Below are 18,541 nucleotides of genomic sequence, written 5' to 3'. Positions count from 1 at the left end.
TAATTTTCGCTATTTTCGGTGAAATAATGATTCAGTGAAAATAAAATTCAGTGAATATACCTTTTTTTCTATATTTTACATTCACCTTTTCAAAAATCTGTGAAAATAAATTCCATACAAAACATCCAAAAAGTCTTTTCAGCGAAAATGAATTCCAGCTAAAATAAAGTATTTTACAGTAAGAAGCATGGTTTGTAGTGTCATCACAGCAAACATGGCTCCAATTCAGTACTGTAGTCCATTTAAATTTTGCCGCTATCAATTTTTCATAATGATTTGAAATCATTTGTGAAGACGATATTTCGCAAAAGTCACTGTCTTAACTACAAACTAGTTCCAAACTACAAAGTTCACTGCTACAAATTTTGCCATTATCCCTGCTTGTTGAAATTCACAAACATTTGAATCTCACAAAAGCAGTTTACATTACACAATGACAGTAGTAAAAACATCTTTGTATTTTGTTTTTAGAAACAAAAGTAGAATAACCCCACATCTCAGACATTCACCTACTGGCAACAAAACAAACTCAGAACAAATGTAATAATAATCATAGCTTTAAACAAAGCTTGACAAAAAGAAAAAAAAAATGATAATTTTCTCTGCAGGAGTTGCTACCTTTTCGGAGCCACTATTCCATTACATATTAAATGGTACCTGAGTAATGTCATATTGTAAATGAATAATACAAAACTGCCATGGGCTGTGACGGCATAGGATAAAAGCATTCATTTCATTTTACAAATCCCAATGGTCGTACTTCTACTCATCTTCCTTTCTGTGTTTTCATTCCACAAATATGTGAATCAGAATACAACAAGAATGCATCATAATGAACTTTTTCACTTAAATTGACACCATTTTGGTCAAAAATTCAACTTCTCTCTGTATCACCAAATAACTTTTAAAAATTTTAAAATCTTGATCAAATGAGTCCAACATTATTAAAGAAAAGTGAGAAAAATATTGTCTGGTCATTTTGATGTAAAGATGATTATGACAATACCATATTTGCTCTATTAGAGGTGCATCACCAAATACTGCATTCATAGTATACTATGTTTAAATTTTTAACAATTTTAACCAAAGATACACTTCTGTGATCAAGCGCATGCGCTTCTAATAGAGCAAATACAATAGCGTTTATTTCAGACTACAATAAAAGGGAATAATCCACAGTAATACTAAAACAGTTTTCTTATGACAGACAGTGAAGACAATGTGTCATCTACTTTTATTGTACTGTACCTGATTGATACCTGTGATTTGTTTTCAAAGATTTGTCATAAAGTTATGTACAATATTTTCATAAGATTTTTCTGCTGAAACCAGTTCTCAGTGAAATTATTCCCAGGTGAAAATATTAGCGAACTATACATCTGCAAAGCATCATGGGATATATCATCATAATGAAGTACAGTGAACGGGGAATCACAGTGACTTTCACTGGAGTTCTAGAGAGACACAGTGACTTTTTACTAGAGTCCTAGGGAGTTACAGGGACTTTTCACTAGAGTCCTAGGGAGTCACAGGGACTTTTCTCTTGAGTCCTAGGGAGTCTCAGCAACTTTTGAAAAATTTCGTCTTCAAATTATCAAATTGCGAAAACTGCTAGCAGCGAAAATAAGGCGAATTTTATATAAAACTTTATTTTTTAAGTTGAATTCAGCGAATGTAATGACAGCTACATTTTGTAAAGGGGCATTTGGTCAATGTACTGCGGATATTTGATGTGGGTTATATGATGTTAGTGGGTAAAATATAAATTGTCACTCAAAATTTGAATGTGTGTATGTGTGTGTACAGTGCAGCAACCCACAGTTTTAACTAAGCAATGGAAGACTAAACATCCAGCAAATGTCAACATAATTAGCAGTGTCCACTAGTAACCCGTAGGGAGATACCAAAGCAAGTGGACTGAGAAAGAGTGTCCAAAGTACTAAAGGGTAAAATATGTTGATAATGACATCAGAAAAGGAATCAAGTCAAACTAAAAGCACAGTGATTGTTCCTTATCTAAAAAGAGGAAAAGATGGGCTTCAGATGACATCCTGAAATTTAAGAAAACTTCAATCAACGAGCTGAAATGACATCAGCGATAGTAATACCTGATTTCAATAAAACATTTCGAGAGATACGCTCATTGTGTGGTAACATGCTGCCTCTATGTACATTTAATCAATTCACATACATATATGTATTTGTGTACGAGGGCGGATAACAAAGGGCAAGTCATTTTGGAGATCTGCAGACGTCATCGATGAAATCAGATGTTTCGTATAATCGTTGACATTAACTTTGCATGACAATCCAGCGAATTAGGCAGATTACATTACTGTTATTTCAAAGTAATTTTCTCTGTGGCCTCATGGGCTGCTCATTATATACAACCGCAATTAAAGAAAGAAAAACAAGGCTTGCAAGACAAGTATCCAATTTTACTATACTTTCTACACACGTTTGAAAAGTCTTGCAAGTTGACACCCAAGTGAGATTTGTCAAATGCTACGTACCACACAACAGAAATGGAAAGGAAGTTGGAAGCCCTTGGTTAACAATGCATCTTATAGTAATATAAAAACAAATGCCACTATAGACATTTCGAAAAACTATGTAATTTGAGTATAAGATAGCTTATTATTCTGGGTGCATTCACAATGATGGAGCAGTGAAAATTCTGAAGCAGCACAGCGTGTAGTGCTTCAAATTCAATTTATGTGCTTTGTACTTGCAAGAAAAATATACTAAATGTGTCAGTTAGAAAAAAAATCAATTTGAATCATAGTTTATTTAAAATCATCGTCTTAGTAATCATTGTGAAAATAAACTAGCGTACTGTTCTATCAAACGTCGACCTGTGGTACGAAATTCTATCTGTCAGCTTGCTTGACAAAAAGCTTTCAAAAGTAATATTGTATTGAGTCTGAAGTGAATATTTTTCTTCTCATATGTGCATTACACGCATCTCAATCAGATTCTGTGCACTCTAACACAAAGTGCATACTTCTATTGTAGTTTTATTTTCTTCGGCTGGTATCAAATTTGCTCTATTAGAAGCACATTTCAATTGTGCTCGATTACAAGTGCATTTCTAATAAAAGTGCACATAAACCCCAAAATTGCATTTATAATCTGGGCCACAGATCCTCGGAGGCTGGATCATTAAAATCTGACTTGTTTTGATTAAAATACATTTCTCCGTCATTTACGCAAGTGAATGCACTATTAATACGATAGATACAATATACATGTACAAACTTTTTCAAATCATTATATATTCACATATAGGAAATACTGTAAATCACTTTTTTTTGTGATGTTGAAGAGTCAGGAGAAAACCCCAACATTCTGTAGCAATGAACATTTTGTTGATATCTTTAAAACAGCAAACCACAGTGACGATCATGAAATGTTTCCACTAATGCCGCAAGTTAAAAATTCAGTTTTATTTTAACTAACACACACTTACAGGTTTGATTTCACGCCAGCATTTTGTAATAAATTTTTGCCAGATTCAACAATTTTAAGCCAGAAATACAGATTATTATTGCCACTCATCAAATTTTGAAATGTTTTAATATTAATAATAATAAAGTCCAGTATCATGATTTTGAATGGGGTTATTTTTGTGGAAGGAGACAAAATTTAAAAATGATGGTGACAGAGTTAAATAAATAGTTCTTTAGTATGAAAGAGTGACATAAATTACAGTAATTTTCTGAGTCAGGAAAATGGAGACATTTTCTAGTAATGACTTTTATTTTAATCTATGAGAGTCAGAACAAATGTTGCCAAATTGCAAAAAATAAGCGATTTACAGTAATGTCTGCATATAGAGATTTATAGAAATTTGAGAACAATCTGTACATCGTGAGTGAAATCAGTGTTTGTAGACTCACTCATCCGATTTGTGAGAGACAAATGTAGGAACAAACATATAATAATTACAAACCTCAAAGATACATCTAATATATAGAGTTGTAATCCCCAGATCCTAAACTAACCAAAACCAAATCAAGTATCTTTTATTTTTATGTCCTGAAAATTAAATTTTATGAGTACGTTGATAACATAGTAGACGGTAATTAAGAATCGGTAATCCAGGATAATGACTTAATTTGGCATTAAAAACCAGTCTGTCAGCCAGTGACAACAACTTCAAAAATTGTATTCGTACAAATATACCTTTTTCGTTAACAAAAAGACAAATTATTGAGTCAAGGAGTCAAAATCAGTGTTGCATTAGCACCAGCTGCCACCACCTAGGGGTTAAATGGCTCTTAGAAAATCAATAACGCATAACAAAGTACAGAACAATGCTGAAATGTAACAGTTTTTATTTCTCATTTGAGAGAATTATAAGATTAGAGCTGCCGTGTGTATACCAGGAACTAATCATTAGTGAGTCCATGGCTAATTTAACACCCAGTCAGCAGGGTGTTCTGATTTCAACAGCTACTTTGTTCAAACTTTTGACACCAGCGACCCTTGACAACAAGTTTATCATTGCAACATCTGTAGGTGCAAATCCACAGGTCAGTGTCATTATATTGTTCAATTGTGACTTGCTTGGCGTATATGTACATCAATAAATGTTCTTAACATGTGAGATCTAATGTGTTAAAGTCACATGGGTATGCATAACTAATTCCTAGCACTCGCAATAGCATTTTATATATCAAATTATTAAAATGAAAAAAACATTTCAAAATAGATGGAAATGAGTAACTGATATGACAACGATCAACTCTGTTCTCCAATTGGTCCATTTTTAATGAGCCCTCATTAAAATTTTAAAACAGAGGCACGTACTCCACTCACTTTCTCTGTATCTTCCACTGTTCAGGTACAATTAGTGTAGCACACTGGTCAGTATTTATGACCAATCAATAAGATTGCCAAAGCATTGGCTTGGACACAGCTTTTCTTATCGCATACATCAATTACACAGACACATCAACCGTGCACAAAATATTCCATGTGCATACACTAGCCATATATTTTCCACAGTAATCTTAGTTACGGCTTTCGCAGACCATAATCAGATCTGTGGTGCGGTAACTTTGACGCTACTCTTTGGGCTCGTAAAAAACTTCTCACGAACTATGACAGGAAATCTTTGGCAACTCAGCTGACAAATCCTGGCGAGACATGATAAATCAAACACAGAAAGCAAAATCAGGCACTACACCTCTCGTACTCTCCCATACTCTATCTCCCTCTACATTTATTTTTTTTATACACTGATTAAATCTAAACTGCACATGCATGTATGAGAGCTTTTATTAAAGCCCTTTTTAAAGTAATCTGTTTAAGTAGCACCACGACAGAGTATAACTAATATTATTCTGTGTATTAGTAAGAAAATATCAGTTGGTTGCCATGTGAAGGCCCATTACACATGCACTTTGATAACTCCCATATAAGCCAATGATGACTGACAGATTAAGTACATGAAAGGCAGCATTACTTCCCTCTATAATTTAATAAAGTGTATATTTAGTTGCCAGGAAAAAAAAAATGTTTGGGATTGCACAGACCTAAGGGGATCATAGGCAATGATAATGTGTACCACCTTGATGATGTGGATGTAGTACTTGATGATAGAATGCAAGAAAAACAAGATTCATGCACAAAAGTCTTCCCCTTTTAACCTTATTGTGATTATCACACCAAGTGTTAGTAATTTCATTATGTTTAATTGACATGACGCCTTAGGCTCTAAGACCGACATCTCTAGCTCCCTCTACTTCCTAAATAGGCTTTTTAGCTTCCAGTCAAACAGTCTGTAGACAGTCAACTTCAATCATTTTTTTAACATCTTCTTGATTTCATAAAGCCAGTTAGGGATATGATATAATAGAAAATCAGGATTAAATGTTTTTTTCCACAAAGCAGATTTTTTTTTTTTTAGCTTTACAGTGTTATGGTTAAGCACCAGTGCAAGATATATCGACCTGTTGCATGAGCCTGGGACTTGGCACTTGGAGACAGGTTAATTTTTCTCCACAACGATTTAGAGTGATGGAATTTCCAATCTCGCCAACTCGCTCTCCGTTACTTGTGCATTCAACTCGCAGCACACCTCACAACAGACTGACAGTATGCATATCACATTCTCTGATGTCCATTACCAAGTTGAGCATTGATTTACGAGCATAGTCCTGTCAGCCAAGCATGTACAAACTGTAAATTTATGGAGATGTCATTTTGTTGTGGCTCGCAATCTAGCTTCAAATTGGTTGATTAAAAACCATTTCGCCTATCCCTTCATTTTGCTGCCCTGCCCACAACAGATAATTCAGGCCATCGGAGTCCCAGGTGACTGAGCCCAACTAATGTCTCCACAGCAATTCCATCCATAATCTTGATGTTTGATCCAATTATGCAGCAAGAAAATTACTCTGCATGTCTTTGCATATAACAGGGAGTCTATTTTTCGCATTAAGACAAAATATCTGCATACTAACTACTTGTAGTATTCCGCTACATTCATACAGTATACAAGTCATAATCGGGATCCCAGAGGAATGAGAATTAAACATATCAGAAATCACAGACTGATATTATCCATGATGAAAAAGTGTGCCTGGAATATCATATTCACTCTTTTGAATATTATATTGTAACTTGTCTGTATAAAATAAAAAGAAACACTTGAGGCGCGTATGGATGCATTTACCTGTCAAAAGCTATATGTTAGTGTATGTAACATATCAGGATTAAATATAGGCTAAGTGCTCTGACAGGCAGGGGAAAGATGTATAATAACATGACTGCAATGATATTTAATGCACACATGTCTATACCGGATGGCAAATGTATCCTTAGGAATAAAAACTAAAAAAAATGCAATTACATGCAAAACGGAGTTCAAGAGACCTCGACAGGGTTATATTACAGGCCTCTGGGGAAGCAAGCAGAAATCCTACGTAAAACTTAGTAATTTCATAACTGGTTTTCCACCAATCAACTATACGCATGGAAGCCAAGTAAACCTTTTTGTTGATACGTAACCGAGTCTGAATTCATACTCAATAGAACCAGAGCAAATTACCCGCCAAAAGGTCAATTGTTAATTGTTGCCTGATGGTAAATTAATGGAATCATTCATACAATTCTTTCTACATCAGGGAGCAAGACATACAAGACCTCCAACCTGAATACAAAATTATTGAACATTAGTTTCACGCTGCATGGGGCAATTGATGACACTCCTGGCAGGATAATGCATTTATGAACAGCGCCCTCTGTGTTCAAAACAAACAAGCCACTCGGGTGGGGGGGGGGGTAATTATTGAAATGAAGAAGACATCCATCGATCATCAGTTATTTGCTTGTACCTGATGGTTATTTTAATTGCAGCTATTAAAACTATTTGACTAATAGATGACAAGAGAATAATTTCGCTTGATGGCTCACATGATCAGCAGAGTGTTATGTCTTTTAATGGAATAGGTGATCATAAACTAGCAACTATAACAAAAATACAAAAATACAGTAATTTATTATAGACAAAAAAAAAAAAAGAGGTTTCACAATCCACACATCAAATTAAAGATCTATGGGCTAACTATGACCGAAATGGCACTCTTAAAAATTTAATACGTGCTGCTGAAATTTTCATCTGAATGTTATAAATGCATTATAATGGTCGTAATAGGGGAATGGTTGAAGCTATTAAAGTATTGCTATTATCAGAAACTGAGAGGCAACCAAGCAGAAAACTAGACTTTATACTATCACAGTCCGTTTGGGACATACATCTAATTTTCAATACACTCCCTCTCTATCAATAAACTACTTTTAACAACATGCACACGCTGAAAAAAATCAGCATTCCCAGCTTGATGAAAAATGTATGAAACTTTTTCCCAAGAGCCGAAAATGTCATATATAAAAGTCAATTTTCTACTGACTTTGCACTGCTTTGATGGTATGTAGTTTTTTTTCCAGCACGTCCACGGGGAACGTCACTGATTTGTTCCACCTTATGCAATAATCAACTTCACAGGTCAACTGTCTGAAGGAAAAATGTATTTTCATTATCCCACCCAGAGAGGTCTTTTCTTTCAATTTTCTAACAGGAAGAAATATCAATTATACATAGATTGGGGATTACTTTTTTGATTTATCTGCCCAAAGAGCTGAGTACACTAGTGTGTTTCTGTTGGCTACTTAGGGGAGAGAAATATAACAAACTGAGTAGAATTGAACATATAGTTATAGCCCTCAATGTCTTAGAAACTGAAATTGAAATTAACCCCTTTATCACAATGACCAACCTTTGTCACCTCACGCCAAATGAACACGTTTAATACAATATCTCCTTGATTTCTCATAAATTCTGATCAACCTTCGTAAGCAATTGGCAAATTCGTTTTACTCTGAGCAAAATTAGAATAGAAATCAGAGGGAAAACTCAGAGGTGATGAATTTCTCACGGAGATGACACCGGGAAAAAATGCAGTTGATGACTCTCTCTGACATTGGGAAATGTTTTTGTTTTTTTACTTTACCAGAGGAATTTATCACATGACCCTTCCACTCAATGCAATAAGTAAACAGATAGACATTCTGCCTCTATAAGACATTATCACGTGACATCAACACATCTCATTTCGACTTCAAATCTTTTGAGAAGATTAAATAGTCTGAATTTAAATACCAGTAATTGTTTACCACTGCTAATAGTACTGTATTTTCTCATCATTTCTGGAGCCATCTCCAAAATGATGACCTACTGATGTTATAACTTGCAATTTTTCAAGTTTTTTTTCTTAAAGCAACTCAATAGCAAAGATATATTCTAAGTTTGTCATGGCGTTTCCCTCCATACCTAGCATATGGTGCAGTCATAAGAATCAGCAAGTTTCCCTTTCAACCTTATCGGTATATTCACAAGTTTGTGAAAAACAGTTTGAGATGCACTGGGGCAGCAAGTTTATAGAATTCACCTGTGACTTGACTTGAATGGGAACAACATTGGGTATGATAGTTTTTTGTCTCAATGGTGGTAACTGATCATGGTGTTCAATCTGGGATTCACCATTCACCAGAAGTGTTCGAATATAACATGATGAATATGAATACACCAAACTCAATCTAAACTTTCTGTTGTAAACAATTCAAATATTATTTATATAATACATATAAAGTGACAGTTTATCAAGGAAATAATGTTAGCATGTATGTGTAGATAGTTGCAACTCTCAAAATATAATCGCAGGAAAAAATGATATACGCAGTCAAGCTCAATCTCAAAAATAATATATACTGTTTTGGGCTTTTGAGTGTATTTTATAACCTTCTTTATTTAATACCGGTATATGATACAATGTAGATTTGATCAACTCCCAAATTTCACAAAATCACCAATTTCACAATTTCCAACATGCTATGCACAATATGATGTTCGTATAGTCTGTAAGTAAAATATTCTTTGATTGGTTGAGAAATTTACTCTGAAGCGATCTTGCGAACAATTCTCATATTGGAGTTACTAGTAGTCATATGTATGTAAGCAGGTAATGGGCAGAAGTTGAGATGACCCAAAACGCTTGTACAACATATCTTATTTTAACCAGATGCAGTCAAGCTAATTTATGAATGCAACTTCATAACCCTTCAATTGTTATGTAGAACAATACACATAATGGGATTCATTTCATATAGTTGCAATAGTTTGAGATCTATATAAATTCAGTCACATGTACACATGAGCTAACATCATTGCAGCATCCACTTTAACATAGAAACATTGTCCTATGTAATGGGAAGACATCGTCACTATATGCTGAAATGCATTGAGTGGACGTGTTCGTCAAGTCCACAAAAACTGAACTATTTAGTCCGCAGGTTTATTAACTGGCTGACCTTATAGGAGAGCACAATTTTTAACGTTTAACCGATATGCTCAATTGGCTTTAATCAGTTGTTTGCACATGAAGAATGCCACTGTTCACTGCTATTAATACTTATAAATGTGTCTCGGTTAATCAAACAATAAACAACAAAATTGTCCCGGTGGATTACACACAATGAACGTATGCGAGTTGGCAAAAAATGTAAACAAATCATGTCACAGTATGCTGCCCTATACATCTGCGAATATCCATCTCAATTCACATCATATATACACTACACTTCATTCCATTCAATGAAATAAACACCCACCTGTTTACATATAGTTCATTGTTGTAGGATTGTTAGATGTGGTTGCTACAGATGTTGGTCTGATGTTTGATGTTGGAGTGGCTGTCACTTGTAACCTAGGTGTAATTGATGGACCTGGCCTCAGAGCCACTGTCTGTCCAACATTTCTATTCACAATGGCCCAAGCAGCGCTTGGTACTACAGTTTGCTGTGGCAGACTCACTGATGGCGATTGGCTTGTTGCCACAGTATAATTCGGAGATGTACTATTTGGAGCAAAGCTAATGTTTTGTCTGATTAATTGTGTTTGTTGTTGAGTGTTTATCTGATTCATTGGCGCAGTGTGTAATCGTATTGGTATAGGTCCCTGTTGCTGTATGATGACAGGCTGGCCATTACTGAGAGTCGTAAACTGAATCTGCGTGGTGTTCTGGTCCACAAGCATTGACGTTGGGATCGTCACTACCTGTGTAGTTGGTGGTAGTTGGGCAGAGTTCTGTATTTGCTGTTGTGATTCCAGTGTCTGTTGCTGTGATTGTTGTACATTTATAATTCTCTGAACTGCAGGATGCTCTATCAGCATATTCTGTTGTAATTGTTTACCTGGTAATTGCTGCTGAACTGCAGCTAATCCTTCCAGTGGAGGTGCATGCAACAACTGAGCCACAGACCCAGACAAAACAGTTAAAGGCTGCGAGAATGTTGAAGAAATGCTGCTCATGGGAATAGATTGTTCCACACTCACCGATGGTACGGTGTCTTGTTGATGTTGTTGCTGCTGCTGTTGTTGTTGTTGTTGTTGTTGTTGGTCGTCGGCATGTACAACAACAGTTTCATGACAACGTGGATCATCAGGTGCCTGTACAACTATAGTAACAGTTTCAGCAACATCTTCATCATCTTTTATACCTTGTTCTCCACTAACTGCTTGAGCAATAGCCATTTCTACAGCCTGTTCAACTGGAAGGTTGGTCATTCCTTCACTCTGTACATTGCTACCATTAGTCTCTGTATTATCAACTGGATCTTGTAATTGTAACACAGCCAGTGCTGTACTCTGCAGACACTGTTCGATCTCACTGTGTTGTCGTTTATGACTACGCAATGAATCTATTCGCACAAAAGACGCTTCACATACATCGCACTGCAGCGGTTTCTTTAACATACTTGGCAGCTTGATGATATCTAATCGTTTCAAATCTTTTTTCCCTAACTTTGATTCTTTATTTCTATCTGATTTTTTACTTTTTGTCCCTTCTTTCTTTTCTCTGACTCTCTCCCCACCATGTTTCTTTTTAATATGAGATCTAACATTCCCTGGCTGTTTAGAGTCATAGTTACAATGAGGACATGCGAAGGGACGCTCCTCACAATGTATTCTCTCATGAGCTTTCAAGGCTGCTTTGCTGGCACACGAATAGCTACAATCAAGACATTTAATTGGCTTTTCAGGTTGGTGTTCTTTGGCATGGAGTTTCAGCTGGCGTTTACTGTTACACATATATTCACATTCATCACAGTGTATCCGATTATGTGGGTTATGATTGATACGCATATGGGCTCTAAGATTCCCTTTCATGGCACAACGATAATCACACAGCTCACAAGTGTATGGTTTTTCACCAGTATGAATTCGCATATGTCTTTTTAGGTCCGAGTTTATCTTGAATTTTGCATCACATTGCTGGCACTGAAATGGACAATCCCCGGTGTGTGATCGCAGGTGTACCACCAATTGACTAGAGTTACGACTAGCGTAATTACAAATCTGGCATTTAAATGGTCTCTCGTCCGTATGAATACGAATGTGTTTCTTCAGACTACTGCCGTCTGCTGCAGCATAGGCACAGCAATCACATTTGTATGGTTTCTCACCGCTATGTGACCTCAGATGAACTTTCAACTTGTCTCTACGGTTGAACGCCTTGTGACACATTTCACATTTGAAGGGTTTTTCACCAGTGTGAGTGCGATAGTGTCTCTCCAGATCCTTGTTGTAGGCAGATACAAAGCTACAACCTGGATGATTACACTTGAATCTCTTCTCTGGTACACTCTTAACTTTCGGACTTTTCGCTGCCGGGGATTTAGTAATTGCGGCTATAGTGTTTGTATTTGATGCTGTGGTTGGTGCATGTACAGTCGTCGCAGCTGTAGCAGCAATAACATTATTTGGAGCAAGATTTGATTGGGTGTTATCATTGTTGAATACTTCTTGCGTGACAGTTAAAACATGTGGAATGACATAGTTATGATGCTGCGTTGATGGCACTGTTGCTTGTTGCTGTCTTTGCTGGGTTATTTGCTGCGATGCCAGCTGTGGCTGTTGTGGCCGAGGCAAACTGTTGATTGGCTGGGTGTATATAAACTGAGTCGAATGAAGAGATGGTGGTGCACTTGCTGAAACTGAGACACTGACTGGCACTGGAGGTTGAGAAGCAGGAGGTGCAGGTACATGTGTACCACATCCTACTCTCTTATGAGTTAAGAAAGCTTCAACACTGGTGAACTGTAGTTTACAAGTCCCGCATATGTGTATATCTGTTACAGGTTCAGGTGGCAAATCTAAAAAGTAAAAAACAAATAATATTATAATTAATGTCATTGCAAATAAGACAATTTATAAATAATCTTTGAAAATTATAGACAAAAATTCAATAAATAGAATCATTTTCGGAGAATGGGCTGCTGTTATTGTCAGGCAACGTTTTATTTACCCTAGGCTGCGAATTTTATCATAAAACTATACGAAACTAAAACTATAAAGTATTAAATATTAAATATAGGACATTTTTATCAATTCTGATTTGCCAAACTGATTGAAAACCATAGTTCTTCAGACATACAAGACATGACTTAGCGGTACATACACAATTGAAAACAACAGGGATAAACATAATCATGGTGATGACTGATATGGAGTAGTACCATATTTTGCTATGTAGACCACTTTGAAATAGCAACAATGTACCTTGTCATTTTAGTGAATTTTTCCTAATGCAAGGATTAGCAGTCACCAAATTAATTCAACTAAATACCCACAATCTTCAGAGATTGACACTAAGGACAGTTCCATAGTAAGTAAAATTTCCATTCGAAGAACTGAAGAGTAACATACATTTTGAACAAGTGAGTTTAAAAGTTATTTAAAAGTCCTGATCTAGATTCTTTGTTAAATCAGCTACATCTTGAATTAGCCACAATGCGTTGTTAGGTAATATAAATAAAATAACATTCTAGCTAAAAAGGTCAGTTACGGAGATTTTCTTATAATACAATTTGTTAAGCAAGGATATAAGGTCCAGTTGACTCAGGGTTTAAACAGGGTATATGGTGGATACTGAACAAAAAAGTATTCTACTGGTATTTTATTGAAAACTTATAATAAGTTATAAGAGCTAAAAAGTTATACAATTATAGCTTTAGTAAATTCAGTGATAAACATTGACGATATAGATTAGAATATTTTATTTGACTTGAAATAATAATACAAAATTTATGGCCAAAAAACAAACAAATAAATAACCACTGTCACAGACAACAATAAAAAATAAAACAGGAAACCCATTTAACAATTAGCATAAATTTCTAAGATTTTATGAATAAAGACCCCTAGACTGTTGGCAATGAAACTATCTTTTGAACTAAACTGTTTCTTAGACATGATCTGCTTAGACAAACTCTGAAATTCTTCATTGTGCATTGAGATTGTCCCAAAAATTGGCACCTAGCAGTTTCCATCTCGGGGTTCTTGCAATCTAGGAGAGCATGCATCTCATTGCCAACAACTAAATCATCACATAGTATGAGTTGCGAGTATGGTATGGATGTATATGACTATTGGATGTTTGAGTTATGTTTACAAAGAATACCATTCTACATCAAAATGCTGTAAAAATTCAATCTTTGTTTTCAGTTTATTGATAAATAATATTTCTACAAGTAGAAGATTCAGTGAAATCTTTTTTAAATTGCACAAACTGAGATTGTCAGCAGCTTGCACTTGAGTTAAGAAGTAAAAATCTGCAAGGAAGTCACAAGTAAAAAAGTAAAAAGCATGGTAGTAATTTGAATGGCATGGGACATAGCATATAACATGTTACAGCATGGATAGTCTGTGTGTACGAAATCCCCTATTGTGCAACTGACAATGTAATTAATACACTCTGGCTCCAACAGGAAAGGTTTCTACATTTCTGACAGAAAAAGCGATATTTGAAATGTAAGGTGAGTTGACGTGGGAGTGCCATACAGGAAGTAGTTAAGTTCCCCCACACCTTTGAAGTACGCTGCTGAGATGCATTGTGTGTGCCATGGTTTACTTGAGGTATATAAATATTTAGCTACAGTAATTGTCACTGACAGGGAGGAAATTAGAGGAATATCCATGGACAAACCCAAACATGTAAAATTAATATTCCCCTCACCTCTAGATATGAGAATCTGCATTGCTAAACTGACTGATTAACTTTAACTGACCTTGGAGGCTGACTGATAAACGAGATCAACAATTTTTGATTTGTAAGGCAAATTCTGAATTATGGAAATGAATCAGAAAGCAGTAATGAAGACAGATGTTCACGCAGCAGAATGGTTGTCAGTCTGCACCTGCAGAAAGCCACCGATGTTATTTCACTAAATGATTTTAATGACAAGAGATCTATAAAACCTAGCTGTAGCCGAGTGAATTTCAGAATTGCCTCACGCGGTTCTCCTGGCAAAGCCTGGCAGCTATCCAATTTTAGCCAGCATTCTGTCTTTAATGATAAAAACACAGCGAGAACTAAAAGTGGTTAGTTTACAAGATCAGAAGAATCAGTAACAAACTCTATGACAACTTCATAATAATGGGAATGCTCACATGAACAAACCAATTAGAAAGAAGATACGTTTTTGTATTCTCCCATCGGCTTACAAATAACATTGTTGAAACCCCTCCAACTGGTATTACTCAGACTTATACTGAGTATAAGCTTATACTTATAGTATAAATATTCACACAGTTTGTACAAGATATAAATAAGGAGGTTTGCTGATAAAATATTTACCAAAACACCACACAGGGGATTCAGCTTCTGTACTTGTTTCAAAGTCACAACATGAATTTTAGGATTCTGGTGTTTATTTTAAAAGCCAAAATTTTGACTACATCTTAATTTTTATTTTAAAATGGATGCAATACGAAAGAACAAATATGAAACACAATGGAAATAAATACCGCAAGTTTTCTCATAGAGTACAATAAAAGTACAATGTATGAGGGCTTTATTAATAATGTACAGATACATTATTAGATGTGTTTCCAGATTCCAGGTAGGATTAAACAGTCTAAGATAGAAATGCTTACAAATCATTAATTTTGTATGTAACAGCCTACAAATAAACTGTGGAGTATTGAGGGCACTATATAGCTGTGTAAGGATGCAATAATTCTGTACATGAATGCAATAATGTCATGCATAGTGTTGTATGAAAGCACTATAATGATATTGTATTCATGCCATATGTGAGTGCAATAATGCTGTATGTGAGTGCTATAATGCTGTATGTGAGTGCTATAATGCTGTATGTGAGTGCTATAATGCTGTATGTGAGTGCTATAATGTGAGTGCTATAATGTTAGTGCTATAATGTTGTATGTGAGTGATGTAATGTTGTATGTGAGTGATATAATGGTGTATGTGAGTGATATAATGCTGTATGTGAGTGCTATAATGCTGTATGTGAGTGCTATAATGCTGTATGTGAGTGCTATAATGCTGTATGTGAGTGCTATAATGCTGTATGTGAGTGCTATAATGCTGTATGTGAGTGCTATAATGCTGTATGTGAGTGCTATAATGCTGTATGTGAGTGCTATAATGCTGTATGTGAGTGCTATAATGTGAGTGCTATAATGTTGTATGTGAGTGATATAATGCTGTATGTGAGTGATATAATGGTGTATGTGAGTGATATAATGCTGTATGTGAGTGATATAATGCTGTATGTGAGTGCTATAATGCTGTATGTGAGTGATATAATGCTGTATGTGAGTGCTATAATGATGTATGTGAGTGCTATAATGCTGTATGTGAGTGCTATAATGCTGTATGTGAGTGCTATAATGCTGTATGTGAGTGATATAATGCTGTATGTGAGTGCTATAATGTGAGTGCTATAATGTTGTATGTGAGTGATATAATGCTGTATGTGAGTGATATAATGGTGTATGTGAGTGATATAATGCTGTATGTGAGTGATATAATGCTGTATGTGAGTGCTATAATGCTGTATGTGAGTGATATAATGCTGTATGTGAGTGCTATAATGCTGTATGTGAGTGCTATAATGCTGTATGTGAGTGCTATAATGCTGTATGCGAGTGCTATAATGCTGTATGCGAGTGCTATAATGCTGTATGTGAGAGCTAAAATGCTGTATGTGAGAGCTAAAATGCTGTATGTGAGTGCTATAATGCTCTGTGAATGCTATAATACTGTATGCGAGTGCTATAATGCTGTATGTGAGAGCTATAATGCTGTATGTGAGTGCTATAATGCTGTATGTGAGTGCTATAATGCTGTATGTGAGTGCTATAATGCTGTATGTGAGTGCTAAAATGCTGTATTTGAGTGCTATAATGCTATATGTGAGTGCTATAATGCTGTATGTGAGTGCTATAATGCTGTACGTGAGTGCTAAAATGCTGTGTGTGAGTGCTATAATGCTGTATGTGAGAGCTAAAATGCTGTATGTGAGTGCTATAATGCTCTGTGAATGCTATATGTGAATGCTATAATGCTGTATGTGAGTGCTATAATGCTGTATGTGAGTGCTAAAATGCTGTGTGTGAGTGCTATAATGCTGTATGTGAGAGCTAAAATGCTGTATGTGAGTGCTATAATGCTCTGTGAATGCTATATGTGAATGCTATAATGCTGTATGTGAGTGCTATAATGCTGTATGTGAGTGCTATAATGCTGTATGTGAGTGCTATAATGCTGTATGTGAGTGCTATGTTGTATGTGAGTGATATGCTGTATGTGAGTGATATAATGGTGTATGTGAGAGTTATAATGCTGTATGTGAGTGCTATAATGCTGTATGTGAGTGCTATAATGATGTATTTGAGTGCTATAATGCTATATGTTAGTGCTATAATGCTGTATGTGAGTGCTATAATGCTGTATGTGAGTGCTAAAATGCTGTGAGTGCTATAATGCTGTATGCGAGTGCTATAATGCTGTATGTGAGTGCTATAATGCTGTATTTGAGTGCTATAATGCTATATGTGAGTGCTATAATGCTGTATGTGAGTGCTATAATGCTGTATGTGAGTGCTATAATGCTGTGAGTGCTAAAATGCTGTATGTGAGTGCTATAATGCTGTATGTGAGAGCTATAATGCTGTATGTGAGTGATATAATGCTGATTGAGGGTGCTATAATGCTGTATGTGAGTGCTATAATGCTGTATGTGAGTGCTATAATGCTGTATGTGAGTGATATAATGCTGATTGAAGGTGCTTATTGTGGATGCAAATCCTTTACTAATATGTTATGAAGGAAACTGATATGGCTGTATAAGAGTGGCACTATGATGCTGTACGAGGGCGCTATAATGTTGTAGGGTTCAATAATTCTGGTAACGACTGCTATAAAGCTACATAAGGGTTATATAATTCTGTAGAAGAGTGTTACAATGCTGTATGAGGGCGCTATAATTTATCAGTAATTTTTTATTCAAAACAGTCAATTGAAAAAATGAAAATAATTAAGAACCCAATTTCAAGAAAAGAATACATGTAAATTCTAACAATGAGCCAAAGATGATTTCTGTAATAATTATGTCTGTAGAAATAAAACATTCACAATATCTATATTTGAAGTATCACAAATCAAATACCTGAATATACTGTAAGTTGATTTTTTTTTCGCTAGAAATTTCTGAGACTTGAAGTTGGGTGTTGGTAAAACTAAAATTTGATGAAAGTCTGAAAGACTTAAAGTGTCACGGTTGGCATGCATTCAAATTTTGTGTAAACAAAGAATGCATTGTATACATTGAGTGATGGCTATGGTATTTCATGGACAAATTTCACTAATTTCCCGTACTCACGAAATATGTGCAAGTTGGTGAAATTAAAAAAAAACTCACATGGCTCTCATGTCATAATCTGTTAAAAAGCAATGTGGAAAATAAGATAATTTACACAAAATATATGGAACGTTTCGCACAAGGAATATAACATAAAGTAACCATATGCTCTGTCAATTGAGGTTTCAAAAATGAATAATGGTAATTGGTTTAAAAATCATGGTCAGGTTCATGTCATGAAGCTCAATTCAGTGCTAAATTTTTGCAATCTAATTAAACCCTACCACCCTGGATTGTAATTTGCTCC

General features: G+C 35.4%; 2 protein-coding genes across 2 annotated transcripts in view; both read right to left on the bottom strand.

Moving 5' to 3' along the window:
• The window catches only part of LOC100376684 (uncharacterized), a 54,330-nt gene extending 43,196 nt beyond the window's left edge, over nt 1–11,134 (bottom strand). The window contains exon 1 of the mRNA XM_078012469.2: nt 10,177–11,134. Coding sequence (XP_077868595.2) covers nt 10,181–11,131 — 951 coding nt within the window. The 5' untranslated portion in view covers nt 11,132–11,134 and the 3' untranslated portion in view covers nt 10,177–10,180. The remainder of the gene's footprint in view (nt 1–10,176) is intronic.
• LOC146742721 (uncharacterized) lies at nt 11,132–13,008 on the bottom strand (the record flags this gene model as incomplete). The annotated part of the gene is made up of 2 exons (XM_085500674.1): nt 13,002–13,008; nt 11,132–12,720 (listed from the first exon to the last, which is right to left on the bottom strand). Coding segments are annotated over exons 1-2 (1,596 nt in total), but the record flags the coding sequence as incomplete, so codon positions are not given.
• Between the last annotated feature and the right edge of the window lie 5,533 nt (nt 13,009–18,541).

This window comes from Saccoglossus kowalevskii, chromosome 6 (assembly GCF_978046115.1).
Source record: "Saccoglossus kowalevskii chromosome 6, keSacKowa6.1, whole genome shotgun sequence".
In the NCBI taxonomy this organism is placed as follows: Eukaryota; Metazoa; Hemichordata; class Enteropneusta; family Harrimaniidae; genus Saccoglossus; species Saccoglossus kowalevskii.
Note: the sequence above shows the minus strand (reverse complement) of the source record. Positions and strands in the feature narration are given on the sequence as shown.